General features: G+C 35.5%; 1 protein-coding gene across 2 annotated transcripts in view; it reads left to right on the forward strand.

Annotated features, from left to right (window-relative positions):
• LOC122573215 (furin-like protease 2) overlaps positions 1-16,014 on the forward strand; it is a 427,801-nt gene that overhangs the window by 388,147 nt on the left and 23,640 nt on the right. For both annotated transcript variants that reach the window (XM_043739297.1, XM_043739298.1), the window contains exon 3: positions 14,626-14,730. In XM_043739297.1, coding sequence (XP_043595232.1) covers positions 14,626-14,730 — 105 coding nt within the window. The remainder of the gene's footprint in view (positions 1-14,625; positions 14,731-16,014) is intronic.

Genomic DNA, 16,014 nt, shown 5'->3' on the forward strand with positions numbered 1-16,014 from the left:
AAAAATAAGTCAAATATACAAGGTGTTTCATTTTAATCTATAAGTACGAAGTACTGGCAAAATACCCGCTGTATGAAAAGATGTCAATGGTATAATTAATTTTCCTGTAGATGAACGCATAGAGATCATAACATAAATATGGCATATGTGTGCCGGTAATTACGAAACTGATGTAAGTCGTATTACATGTATTTCGTTTCTAGGTATTTAGACTTTTGCGTTCGATCGTATTAAAAAGTATCTTTTCACTGTGGTATAACATGTTTCGCGGAGTATAGGATCTTCTAACGTGGAATTTGTATATCATTGTTTGTACAATGTTTTCATAATTAACTTGTTCGAGAATACGTCTTTTAAATACTTCAATGACTTACATCATTTTTAAAATTAATAGTATATCCTAGTAATTCACGATAATAGGAAATAATGAATTTTTTAAAGAAAACGAATTAAACTTTGTTGTTTAAAAAATAAACAGATTTATTTATTTAGGTTATATATATATATATAACTAATATATATATATAATATATATATGTTGTTATGTTAATATATATATATAATATATATATATATATATAACAATATATATATATATAACAACATATATATATATATATATTGTAATTTTGCACAATTAATTATTAATCGTCCTCTTCTTCGATAACAACATTTTCTGTCTCTGGTATTTAAAGGGCTCTAAAATATTCATGATGAATGCGGAATGTAGGGTAGTAGATCCATTACGCCATTATATATTTTTCTTTTGTCACTTGCATATAATGGAGATAAACTGTAAATTATAATATAATTTTAGCCTTCCCCCTTTCAACGAAACATCTACAACATGAAATTCCGCTTTAGAATCCATTTATCTTTTATAAAATATTTTGTACGAGACATTACCATATCCCATACCTGTGCCTTTATTTAACGACGTAATGCAAAAATATGTAATAATTATTCTTCGTCTCGCAAGTCTCACGACTTACGCACAAAACAACATATGACGACCACGGATAAATATGTAAATGACATCTTCGTGTTGTTTGCATCTCATTTCACATCCATTTGCTAAAAATTCTTCCATGACACAGAAATGTGAGAAAAAAGCACGAAAATCGCGACGATTTTCGGGTTCTCGACACATCACTTTCATAATCACCTATACACATATTTCTTTAAATGGAATCGCATAACGTTTAACGCACCGAACGATTCGTTTTGATATCTCTACAAACAATTGTTAACGTACTTATGGTCGTTACTTGCGCACTCGGACCTCTTTCTCGTACAGCCACACTCTCTCACACGCACGCACACTCACAACTGCATTTTGCGCGCGCCACCTGGCCTTCTCTTTTGCGCGCGCACACTAACATCTCTCACTCGTACACACAGTTGCATTCTCTCACTTGCACCCATTCAGTAACGCGCTTCAACCGCAGCACCTGTGGGGATGGTCAGTGACGGAGCTGACTCAGTGTTTTTTTTTCACTATTACTAGCCACGTTGTGCGTATTTCCGCATAGGGGAGGGGGGAGGGTGGTAAAGTAGGTCACACCGTTTCCTGGAATTTCGACTGTCATTCAGACAGCCGCGCGAGCTTTAAAGGCTCGTATCTCGGCGAGCGTTTCGTGTATCGAGGTGGCAAAAAATGCGCTTTATTCTGTTATTTCTTTATAATGAACGGTCCTTTTGACCGTTATATTGTAATTGCAATTGATTTCGGTATTTTTATGGAAAAATTTGTATTTTTTGTAGAGTCTTTCTTCGTACAGATGAAAGTTAGGAAATTTCTTTTCGTATGAACAAGTCGTGCCGAAGTCGAAGATTTTTCCCTAATTTTAACGAAGACTGAGTATCGAGGCTCGTTAGTACAATGGATAATTAATTGTTTAGATTGTATCGTAATATCAGTGAAATATGTACTTGCGCCAAATATCCTGAAATTTTTATATTATATTTTCAGATTTGTTCTAAACTTGACGAACATAATTACGACAGTCGACTTTCATTACAACGTCAATGAAAGTTCAAAATGTTTCGTATAACACACGTAATATAATAAAATGTTTATATTCGAACACTTTAGCGAACGGCTGTATAATCCAAGATACGCTTTACGTATCAACTCGTACAAAAACTGAAATGTCATAGTTCGACCGATGAAGGGAAGCAGTGAAGACGTTTCCCAAGCGAGAAGTCACTGTGCGATAGACGAACCTACCTATCAAAGAAGTAATCTATAACTTCGATTTGTCCATTTTTTCTCTGGTCTCCCTTTTTTTCTGCACTGTGATCGTAACGGACGAGAAAATTACCGTAATACTTGCGTCCAAACGTCCGTTCTTAGACGTCTGTTGGACAAGACGATATATAGACACGTCCTTTTCCTTCCTCTATTTATATGTGATGGCCACGTGTCAAATCCTTGTTTTCCGTTTCGTTTACCGGAAATTGATTTTCGATCTGGCATTCTGCAGGTGACATGCATCGTGAACATCGTCTCAAGGACGTCCCTTCAAGGAAATTGTCTGCTATCACGCTGCAGGCTATATCGTTCTATCTTGCATGCCCCGCTGAGACTTCGTACCTTCTTTCTCCTACAGAAAGAAGATTCTTGGATACCTTGGGTTTAAGTTCTTTCTATGCTTTTTTCTTCTTTCTTTTTCTTTTCGAGGAAAAATTTATGAAATAGACGGATTATGAACAGAACGATATTTCCGAAGAACTCTGTTGACTTGCAGAACTCAAGTATTCGTTAAAAGATAGACCAACGTCAACTTGTTAGGAGGTACAACGAAACGATACTTGTAAACTTTCGTAGTTAAATACGATATAATGCTTGGAGTCGTTCCTTCGCTGACAAATAAGCCGTCAAGATAGGGTCAAACACCTATCCAAACACTTTTAGGGATACACACGGTCATCAATCTAAACGTTCAACTGTTTCAAAGACGATATGATCCTACTACCTGCGGGGCAAACTTGTGAAACCTATCAATCAGACGACTTTAAAAATCAACTTTTGATCCCAAGTGAAAAATATATCGTCAGGCATTGAGTAATACGTTTGTTAACGTTCCACGATGTCGATTTTTCATTTTTTGATGTTGGAGATGAAATTCTGTAAAATGAAGAATGTTTGATAAAATTTGTTCGCCTTCGGCTTTTTACGTGAATTCATACCTCTATAATCGCAACTAAAGAAATGGAATTTCTTAAAATAAAAATAAAAATGTAAATTAAATGAAGATTTATCTCATACCGTAAATATTACAACGAGTACTATATTTTAGGTATATTATTTTATTTTTGGATATTATGTGCATTTTACGCATCTCTGAATTCTTTAATTTCCTAGAAATGCATATAAATGCACGATCTAGTAACGACAAAATTACCTGATTCCTATTTGTATTTATTAAACACTCTTTCCCTCTTAATTTTTCTTCATTTCTTATTCTTACTCAGTATTTATTGAACAGTTCGCAATTTTTTAGAATGCCTCTATCTAGATATCTCTACTTCGACCTATGCGATATGTAGGAACAATTTTCGTTTTGTTTATAGAAGGAACATGTTGCGTTCGATGCATTTAGAATACGCAGAAGGATGGTAAAGTAGACTGGCGAGAAATTCCAGAGCAGGCGCAGATAATTTTCCCTTTGGATATTTCATTTCGTAACAAAGAAGCGCTCGAAAAACCGAGAGCAAAACCGCGAATCGTATGGGGAAACGTAGCATTCACTGCAAGTAATTGTCTCTTTATTTTTCGACGCGACTCGTACGTGGACGATTTTACACAATGGACCCGGAGTAGACTCTCGGAACAGCCGTTGCTAGAAAATGATGGAAGCTCGTTGAATTGTCCACGATTTAAGGGGACTTTGTTGATAACACGAGCCGCTGGTTTGGAAGGAAATTCTGCTTTTACAAAACAAAGGTGTGTGTTGACTTGATGGAAGAGCTTTCTTTGTTTCAGCTCCGCTGTTTTACGAGTATGTGTATATTTTAAGCTTGATATTTTTATTATATAACCTTTCTTCCTTTTTCATTCGTTTAATTGATCGCTGTAGTAAGCTAATTAGTGGCCTAATTAGTTGAAATTCTAAATTGAGCATCATTTTTGGAAAACGTTGGTCTGTTTTAGACATTTTAACGATCATAGTGTTCTATTAACATTCTCGTTGAAACAGAATTACTTTACTATTATTATACTTGATGATCGATAGAGAAATAATTGAAACACATCGCAGATATAATTATGTAAGAAAAATTTAAATTATTCCACGCTTACAGGGTTCAGTTTTATAAATTTACGTAACATTCGTAATATAAATTCCACAGAATCGTTACAATCGTTCGTCCATCAACGTTGGCGCGAGAAAGAAAGAGGATTCGAGGGATCGAGCGAGCATCGAGCGAGCATCGAGCTAAAGGTGGATAACAAAATGGTGGAAAGTGTCATAGCGTTCTTCACGCGATCTTTTATCGGTCTCCCGGCAAACGGTTCGCTAACGATCTCTGGCTTTCTCTGTTCCACCCTTTTATCGCCGGAACGGGATCTAATGACCGGAAAAACATGCTTTTCACCGGTGGCGAGACGCGCGTCTCATTCTTATTCCGTTCCGGCTTTGTTCGACAACGGTGTTTTACTCGTGGCTGAATCATCGCGCTTCGCGAATAGAAGAATGGACACGCGGCAAGAAAAGAAGGAAAAACCAGGAAAGTTATAATAAATGTGTATAGAACACGTTGGCCATTAAATATGAATATTTATACAGCAAGTTTCTCATTTCACTTTTTAGTGCTTATATTGGATCACGAAAGTTTTTCCATAGAAACCATAAAAAATTGTAGTCTTACATAGAACATTTTGAAATTTCATTAACAGTGTAATGAGGGACGATTGTGATGATTACATTAGTCTAATTTGAAACCAATCAGAAAATGTATGTTGAAATTACAAGACGTTTATTGCAAACATATATCTAGAAAAAAATTAATATAAACATTGAATAGTCATCCCAAGCATGTAATAAGTGTTAAACATGGTCCCACTGAGTATTTAAGTTTAATAATATAATGGTTAATCGACCGCTTCAATACTTTTCTGATTTCTGCGAAATATATTGTTTCCACTAAATATCTTGTAATTTCTACATATTAGTTTGATTTCAAATTTTATTTATTAATATACATAGTCATGATAGTCGAGTCTCGTAACGCTACTATGTGTTTCCAAATGCTTCTTATAACGTACATAATATAGGTATTCATAAAAGACGTCTACGGGTGTTCGAATATCTACTTTAAAAAAGAAAAAATTGTCTTCTGCACGGTGCAAAGTATCTTCTTATCTGGAAGGTTAAAGGATATTCGTGATTCTCTGATTTCGTCGATTTCTCGATTTTTCCACGTTATACAGCGTTAAATAGCAAAGCATCGCGGCGAAAGTAGCACAAAATCTCGTCTAACAGTCAGAATTCCAAACCGCAATTTCCTCCGTTTCTACTTTTCTCTGGAATTTTAGCACTCCTTCCTGCCGTTTCCAACCGTTTCCCTTCCCGGCTGCTTATCTGGTCTCTTCGTGTGGTTTGGACTTCGCTGATTCGAAACAGGGCTCATCGTCAGCTTATTTGGTCCAGTCTCGTTTCAGGGTCGATATTTTCTACTCGTTCGTTGGTCGTACGGAAAAGAAGAGACAGGAAAAAGAAATGATCATGGTTCAATGGTTTTCGCTGTGTGCTCGATCGCGTCCCTTTCCTTTATTAGAAATTAGATCGTTCGGTTGGTGAACGATAGAGGAAATTCATCTTCAAATCGTAATAGGTGAATTGGTTGTTTTGCTAATTAGAAGAATGTTATTGAATCGTTTTAATGTAAATTTTAGGAAGACATTGATTTTTATTTTTACTTTTAGAGTTACATTTAGTATTTAGTATCACATATTTCAAGCTACATACATGTTTTATGTATTAACACGTACGTGTGTAACATTTTAGTAATTAATGAACTTTCTGCTATTGTAACTCACGTCTCGCAATTTTACTTTTTACTAAGGAACTACAAAATAACGGAAATTTCTTAATTACTGTATATATTGTATATCTAATTTTTCTCTTACAAATCGTATGAAATGACTGTTCGCGATACAGGGGTTCAATATACTGATACTTAAACAGTGCAAACGGATTATCGAATAAAATGGGGGCTTTCGTTTCCAGTCTGGGTCTAAACGGATGTTCTTTTATGGCGCGGACGATTGATTCCTTTGAATGTTTCTTCTTTTTCCTTCCATTTACTCTTTCTTATTTCGTTGAATTGGCTACTTATTCTATTTATTGGATCGCTTCACGTTCATTGTTACTTAAAATTTAATATCGTATAAGAAAAAGAAGAGGAAGAAGAAGAAAAAGAAGAAAAAGCAGTGAATAGATAAGACGATGGATTTTCCTTGCGTTTTATCATGACGAAACAAAAATGTCGTGACACAGTTACACTATATTGTGGAACTTCGTGGAATGAGATTAATCGTTAATTTCTTATTGCTTCTTACGTTACAATGAGAGAACTAAAGTACCAGAATAACCCAGATAAGAGCTGTCCTTCGTATATCAAATTCTACTTTGACGTAATCCCGAGTGTAAACCTGTGTTCAGCATCGATTCAAGACGTGCAACTTTCAAGAACTCTGGCACGATCATACTCTACACAATATAGAGCTATCAGTGTAATAAATATGCGCCAATGTGCTTAACTTATCGTAAAAATACAGGTTACAGACGTCTCATAGATCTACTTTGCCATAAACAATAACTGTCTGAGATCCCACTTTAAATCATTTACTGCAACAATGACATAACTGAAAGTTGAATGAATTTATGGAAGTGAGTATTTGTTTCTTGAGAATTAAATATCAGTCATATACTTAAATGATGAAATTAAGAAACGAATAGAAAGTTGAATTGATCGGTTTGCTTCTTACATGTTAAAAGGCCAAAGCTTCGTAAATTGAAAAAGCAAACTTCCTTTAAAAACGTTGGAAAATGAACAAGATTAAATTCGGTTCTTTAGTGGCACATCGTGATTCAATCTCTTCTCTGAACCGTGGATTATCGCACATGTACGGCCACCAGTTTTCTCCGTTAATAATAACCAGATTATCAATGTAATTGACAGGGTAAGATGATCTCGTTCATTCATGTTCGTTAGAAGATGGCAGAGTAGAGCTGAGGCAACGATAAAAGTAACGATACTTATAGCGTTAACACGGTGCAAAGACGTCGGATTACTTTATAACGAGTTAATGCATTTTTCGTGCCGCTTATTAACGTCGATGACGTTATGGCATGCCACGGCCATAAGCAAATTAATACACGCTACGAACGCATCTTAGTATGTGTAAAGGGGTAATTCAAGCTAAATACCGTTCGTGAATGTTGTTACATGTTTCGTCAAGCACTATACAAAAAGCTCGAAGAAAACAATATTGATAATTATTAACGAATACTGTTGCTACAAAAGATATTTGTACGTTACTGTACCTATATACTAGTTAATTAGATCAGAGTATAATAAATTTCACAATGAAAAAACAATTCCTCCGGGAATTTTAACTACAAAAAAGAAAGTACTACCAATATCGTAAAAAATTCTGAACTCTGGAAACTACTTCCACGGACACGATCACCGCAGTAAACTGTACCAATTGGCGACTAAAAACTGTAGCAGCGACGCAGTAAAAGAATAACGCAAAGTGGTCAGTATAAAACCGCGCAAGATCCGCTTTCGAACAATTAAATACACCCGCGTTTTCAAAGCCAGAGCAACGTGCGTCGATCAGGATCAATATCACAACGAGACACGATACATGAAAAAAGAACAAAGGTATCAAAAGGGAAAACCACCCTTTCCTCAAAAAAAAAAAAAAAAAAAGGAGGAAAAAAGCGAATTCATATTCCTGGGAAACGTTTGAAAAGTGCGTTGAATATCGTTCGCCCCTTCCGTTTAAAACGATGACCGTCGATGTACAGGGTGTCCAAGTAATCATGATAGAACTGGCAAAGGGGCGTTTCCATGGGAAAAAAACAAATCGAAAATGTAGAGTAAAATTTTTCTATATTACGCGCAATGCAGCATTTGAACGAGGATTTGAAACAAAGATAAAAAGATGCATATAACGTGCAATTTTCCTGAAACTTGATATCAGGAGATCCGATGCGCGTAAAAGTCTGTTTATGAGATTTTTGTTAGGATTTCTTTTACTCGCTGGCTCAGTTGAATTATCTTGGATATTTCTTTCTTTTTCTAGCCACACACGGTGACGTTTAAATAAATAGTGTCGATGCCAGCAACAATCTCTCCATCGTTTCGTAAATGTCATGCAGAAATCGTTTATCCTCCTTTCCGTTTTGTCAGATATCGCGCTGACATTCAGTAAAGAACAGAGTTTTTGTGTAACTTCAAAAATTTTCTGGAATAAGCGCGGTTCGATATCCGCTCTTCAACCAAGTCACGATTACGAGTGGATTTCACTAAAAAAATAAGAAATATCCAGTGTAGCAGTTTGTAACAAAAAATAATCTAAATAGCACTGTAATACAATAATCTTCTTGACACAGAACGATGGAAATTACAGAATGATTTAAACAACTGTTTTCTTAAATTGCTCTTTAAACAATGAAAGAAATTTTTTAACTGGAAATCAAAATCCTACATATCTTTGCTCACATTCTCCATACTTAAGGTGTAACAAGCACCATTTGACAAGAACTGTCGAGCAAAATGTACAATGAATACGCGAGATAATTTTCTAGTAATTAGGTTCTGATGTACAAGCGATTTTTACCAATCCTCTGTCTATCTTGGGGGAATTATTATTTACATCCACATTACGTACGGACTGATGATATCACTGTTGATAAGACAAAATCGAACAATGATTATTTCGATTTTTGTCCACTGTATGTCGTATTGTGCGAAGCTTCGAGAAAACCGAGTTTGTAAATTTGTCAAGTATACTTGAACTTGGGTAATCGCAAACTAAATAGCTATAATCGACATGAGTTTAGTCTGCCTGTGAAGATAAGTTAGAAACGTAGAATAAGGAAGCAAAGCGCGCTATGACAAAATGTTATTCGTTACGTTTCCGATTTACTTTTTCACATAGAGTCGCCTCCTTATCGATTGCATCACGGTTAGTGGGACACCGTATGTGGGTATACAATATGTCGCGTTGATATTTTTACTTTTACTGAATGCGCTTCGCCCGTGGATTTCGTATCGACAGAAGTGACCTATCACGAGTGCCTCCGCGAAACAACAATGCCGCAGCCAGTTAAGGTCCGTCGCTCATTGCGCCCATTGTTAAAGCCATCGCTTTTATGGATCGACAACTGTGAACAAAAAAAAAGAAAAAAAATACACAAACGGTCCTGCTTTCATTTCCTAACTATTCTTCACTATCACTGCGTTTCTTTTTTTTTTTTTTACGACAGAGATACCTACAGACGATAGAATTATTGTCATTCAAGGTTTCAATGGATGATTAATTCTACTAACTAAATTAGTTTCGAGTGCCGATAAAAATTAACAAAATATATGCATGCTAATATATGCGAAACTAATGATAATTTCTACATGATAATAACGAAACGAAAGCATCAATTAAGTGAAGCAACTAAATTTAATAAATTTCAGGCTACAACAATTTCAGCAAGAGAATATCATCTGTTTATTTATCAGTAGAATTACTTTACAGAGTTACTAGCAAAACCTTCTTAGAAAGAATGGAAAAAAGGGTACATTCGAGGGAATGGTGTTATCAGAATTAGATTGTTAGACAATCCTTAAACAAAAGAGAAAGTCGGCTAGATGGTTCACCGATGAAGCGGCGTGGTTCGCTTCTCGTTGGTCAGCTCTCGATTCTCGTTTCTCGATGTATTGAACCACACTGCGAGGTAGCAGAAACGCGGCTACCACGGTATCCGTTGCCTATATCCGGTTTGGCGGAGAGGGTGAGGCCACGATATCGCTGCTACGTGTTCAGCATCGCGGACAGAGGAATCGGTGATCGTAGAGCTTTTGCAGTTTTGCGTTCGATGTTAGTCGATGACGAAGTTCCTGTTTCACCCATGTACAAGATCAAACCTGTATTCTACCACGTGAGTCATCTTGCTCGATTGAACTAATATTATTAGCAATATTTTAAAAGTCACAAACCACAAATGACTAAAGAGCCAAAATTTGTCTACGTATGTTGAAACAAGTTTGACAATAAAACGAATGAAATTTTATAAACTACGAGTTATCCGATTATCATATTTGATACGAAATTGTAAAACTCGTCACATGTCAAGTCATTAATGTTATTAATTGTAATTTTTTGTTGCGAGTTAGGAATTTTTAATTCTTAACACTAATTAGATCGTAGACTTCTAACAGTTTATATTAGGTTAATTCATTTTCAACCACTCCATTCGAACACGTTTAGGAGATATCGTAATTAGACATCGAAAGATCCCATAAAAATCTACCAAATCAAAATTCAAAAATAACGACCGGATGGTATGAAAAGTGGATAGACGTAGCAAGTGCGTAGGTGATTTATCACTGGACGCTGAAACAGGGATTGCATGGTCGTGTACATACAGAGAGAAGGTCGCAGTACGTGGTAAACGAGTACAAGCGCAGCATGGGCTGAATATAGGCAGTGTAGCAGATAACGATTAAGTTACCACAGCAACTAAAGGGAAGCCACTAAATCAAACCAGGCAAGAATGCCTTACGATAACCTCCGCATACCGTGGGTCATCGGTCTGTTGGTTAACGGACGTCCTTCGTCGAGGCTTTGCTTCCACTATCGTCCTTGGACAACGGCGAATTAAGGTAACATGAGCACCACAGAAGCCCCCGAGTTTAAGGCTTGCGGGTTAGGTTTGGCAACGGAATTTCCGTTAAGTACCGTACACGTAAGTCTGGCCGTCAGAAGATCGCGGTTACGTGACTTCCGAGAAGTTCGTAGGTGAACTGAGAGCCCTGAAACGAAGATGACTAAACGAATGACAATTATTAATGATGATCTACTTGGACAAGTTGATAACAGAAACGCTATGAGGATCGGCTGACGCGACACTAGCGTCACGTGGACCTTAACTATTAGGGCAAAGTGTACAATGTACATAGATATTTATTTATCGATTTATACATTTCTTTAAAGGTAACAGATTTGGGTTTCTCGAATACGACGCCAGAGTTTGTGTGATTCTAATATCTATTACTTACTGTAGAACTGTCTTTGAACAAATTATTTGTCAGAAATTTGATGATAATTTGAATTTAGAGTTTGTCAGAAATTTTATGATAACTTGAGTTTAGAATTATTTGAAGACGTTATATGAATTTCTTCGGATTTCTAAAGAATTTGTTGGTTTTTAAGGAATATCTAAAGAAATCGGCTAGAAATCTGAATCTTTAACAGTTTGCTTCATCTTACAGGAGATGGCGAGAATTATGAAATCTCGAACAAGTTGACTGTATGTGCGTGTGATACTTTATATTGATAATAAAGCAGCCCCAAAAGGATTTGAGTGTCTTTGTTTTCGAGAAATTAATGAGTTTCTTATATCGTATTTTATAAATTCTTTTAATACTAATATTACGTTTTTCTTAATATTAAAATCTTGCAATTTATTTTGGTACATTTTTGATTATTTTTGTCTATTATAGTATTCCTACGTATTCTTACAATTTTGCGAATGAAAATTGTAGTAAGAATATTTAAAACATAAGAAATTGCTGCACCAAGAATAATTTCTCGATTAATTTCTCGAAAACAAAGGACCGTTCGTCCAAGTCCTTTCGGAACTGTTTTACTATCAACTTAAAGTATCGAATGCATAACCAACTCATCCGAAATTTCATAGTTCTTGCCACCTCCTTGTTAGATAAGTTTGGCTGTTTCGTAATTAATTGCTAATGCGCAGTTGTTCATTTTTACTATCGGATGTATTTTTGTTGATATGTTCAAAAAATAATTCGTAAATCAACTTATAATTGGATCAATTATCTCGAAATATTCAATCAAATTGATTATAACGTTCACTATCTATAGAAGAACTTCCATCCTCCCTTCCTCGTTCTTTCCACCCTTTCATGAATGCTCCATTGGTTCAGTGGAATATCCTTTCGAAATTACTCGATCGTGGAAGCGTAGTCGGTCACAGGAGCAACGCGGGTCGCCGTTAAGAATCCCTCTAGGATCCGCAGATCCGACGAAAGCCTGGCACCGAAGCGTCTTAAATCAGCGCGCAGACCGACGAGAAAACAATATCGGCGTTTCTCAAAGCCGTTTCTCTGCTCTCTCGTGAAATGGATTTCCGTGCACGTTGGGAAATCAAGCCAACAACTTGGTCCTGTGCACGCTACGCCAATGCTTCTCGACATTTTTATTCTCGTCCAGCCGCGGATCGATTGAGACTTGCTAGAAAAACCTTAATGACTTCGCTCTGAAACTGGCCAAGAATTCTTCAAACACTGTCGAAACCTCTAGTGATGGCTTCAAGTAGATACATTGAAAGTACCTTCGAACATTATTCCACATTATACTCGATCAATATGAAACATATTGTAGGTATTGTTATAATTGACTGGGTTTCTTGATTTCAATTTAAAAATTGATGAAATCTAACAAGAAATTTTTTAATAAAAAATAGCTAAAAGTAAAAATTCGAAAATGTTAATGGTTTTAACGTACAAGAATTCAGAAATTTGAAAATACGATAATTCTATTAAGATTCTATGACGCTTGCGAAGTACAATGAGTTATGAAATGAATCATGAGATTATAAGTGAATTATATATTGATATATGTATTGAATTTGGTTTGAATTTGTAAGTAAATATTGAACTTGATCCCATCACTATTGTGCTCAATATACGACAAGTTCGCGAAACCATCGAAAAGAAGGGCACGTCAGATTTTGTCGGATAAGCAACGAACAGATCGCGGACTGTCCGAAGATTCTTTGATAGATGCCAATACTATTATATTTTTCTGGCGATCTTTGACAGTCCGACAGTTCTGATCTTCCGCTGGCGATCGCTGGTTACCCTCGGAAACAGTGTTTTTCATGTGTTTTGTGTAAACACTGACAGAAACTGTGGTATACTTAGCTTAAAATGTTTTGTTGTTTCTTTTGTAAGTTAACTTTTTTAAGTTAACATTTGACAGTAAGAAAATAGTATAGTTTTAGTTTTAGTAGTAAACAAAGGAATTTATATAATATTCAAAGTTTTTAAGTTAGGCGTGCAGGAAATAGGAAAGAGACTGTTATTTCGGGAAAAATAGTAAGATAAAGGAAATCTTCTATTTGAAGTCGAAATCTTTTAATATTGAATTTATTTTCGGAACTATTAAAAACTAATATTTTATTTATTTCGTTTTACAATATGGAACAAAGAATATAAATGATAACATTTAAATTAGGATTAATATTATAATGGTTAAAAAATATGTTTAATTATTCAACTCATTATTAGAATTTTGTATCTCTACCGAGTGATTGTTTTTAAATTTATGGTAGAGGTATAGTTTTGTTATTTGAAGATAACAAATCTCGAAATGAAGTCGATGGAGTGTAGTGAACCTCGACAGAATATTGATGGATAACTTACAATAGTGTGCGGATGTGCAGCAACACGCAATATCATTTTCAGAAAAACTTCGTCAGCGTCTGAACTTAACTGCTGACGTTTTTCACATAAATCCATAACACGCAAAGTATTAGTTGCGAAAAAAAGAATTTGAAGTTTGCTTATATTAAAATCGAAAAAATTATAATAAGTCAAAAAATTACTCTTTACTGGACGAACATGTAAATTAAGAAAAGAATTGACTTTGAATTATTTATCCGATGATTTACCACGAATAAAACTCTCCTGATAAACATTCTCGTTATTCAAATATTTTGTCAGAATTTCTGATAAATTATATATATATATATGTATATCTGTTATCGTGGCATAGTTTGACAACCGCTGGAACATACGAATGTTGAAAGAAGACATTTTCATTGTTGTCTTTGGCCCTGTAGTAACGGTCAATAATATCGAGTTATCAAGCAACCGGTGAAAAGTGAACGGCTATACCTTTTAAAGTGCTCTTTCCCCTCACTCTCAATGATACTCCTCGGTCCATACTACCCGGAAATTGCAAATAAACCTCAAGATCCTTTAAATGTACCATTAGGATCCATTAAGAAACGCGATGAGCACTTTGGAAAGTACATTTCCTGAGAAATTGTCGTTTCAATTTTCAAGCTGGTGGCCATGAATGGGTATAGAGATGAAAAGGATGTGATTTTTATTTGAATTCAGGAGAATTGTGTGTTATCCTAGTAATTCAAGAACGAAACAAAAGCTTTATGTTTGTTGATAGAAACGAGTAAATACAAATTGCTATACATGATTGCGACGCTTCATTAAAAAGGAAGGATATGCGTCAATATTTTTTGCAGTTACTGTACGTTACCATTAGAAATTAGAATAATTATGCAAAACTTGTTAATGCTTGGAACAACAACGAAATTAACAGAGGCTGGTTCTGTTTGTTCTCAGATTGGAGCACTGAAGGAATACTTCCTGTTCGCTGACAAACGACTTCACAAGAGATCCCTCTCCAGCAGCGAATCGCATCACAAGACTCTAAGGGATGAACCGAGGGTAAGTGATTCCATCTTTGGCGTGTCAGAAATGTTAAAGGCGGGTACTCATCAAACTTGAACAACTAACACGGGTACAGGTGCGAAATATATAGAAGCAGCGTAATTTCACGGCGTCTGTCATCGTGCCTGGCGCATTGTTTATCTTGGCATTCTAATTTTCTGCCAGCGTAATTCAAATGGTAATATTCTTCGACGTTAAATAATACCCTGCTGTTTTTTTCCGAAGTTGGAAGTTGTTTCATCTCTTGGCGATGGTGTTTACCTGGTTTATCTTGCGAATGAAAGAAGCGATTTAAACAATTTATGAAAATATCGTGAAAACTTTGTTGACACTTGTTACGTTGTAATATATGATATCTTATATTAGGTTGTCCGAAAAATATCTTTCTTTTACCGACACGTCTTTTATAACAACGCACTTTTATACAAACATGAAACCTAATCTGTTGAAAGTTGTGATCTTTATTTTGATAGAACAAAATGGATCATACGTAATTCGATAAAATAATATAAAACGGAAAATGTTGTGCATCCATTATTTCCTTATAAAATGAAAAAAATTTTTCGGACGACCTAATATTATATTTTTCAGATGTTCTATATATTTTTGTACGTTATACGCATTCTGCGAATTTTTGCACCTTTAAATTTATCATACACGCATAAAAACCTGCAAACTAATAATCGTACATCGAAAACAGAAAATTTCGCTCTTAAATGGTAATATTTCAGGTATGAGTAATTTTGCGATTTTTCAATTGAAATCTCTTGATTATCCAGTCGGTTTCATACCGAACTCTTCTAACAGTAACTCGTTACATCGTAACCAATCCATAATACTTATCACGGTAAAAAGTTATAAAAAGGCAAGAAGAAGTTTTAAGCATGGAACGTAGCATTAAAACAGAGAAGTGGCCATCGGATGACCGTCTCAGGTCGTCGACAGTGTTCTCGTACTCTTTTCAGCTAGCAAAACACGGTGGAATATCGCGCTGTTTCTAGAGATAATATTGTGCTTGCACCATCTTTTCAGCTGCAGCCATTGTCTTTTTCTCGCCGATGAAGCACTTCGATGCGAGATGAAACGCCGCTGAAAAGGTTTATTCCACAAATACGGAACCATTACAGCACACAGTAATGTGTATTTATGACGAAGCTGTAGAAACAATCATCGAATGGATGAAATAACTAAAGGATATCCCGAGGAGCGATTAATCGGGATTTCTCGTTCATTCGATTGATATCCAAACCGATTGTGTTGTTAATGGAAAGTGCTTTTTTT

This window comes from Bombus pyrosoma, linkage group LG11 (assembly GCF_014825855.1).
Source record: "Bombus pyrosoma isolate SC7728 linkage group LG11, ASM1482585v1, whole genome shotgun sequence".
Lineage (NCBI taxonomy): Eukaryota > Metazoa > Arthropoda > Insecta > Hymenoptera > Apidae > Bombus > Bombus pyrosoma.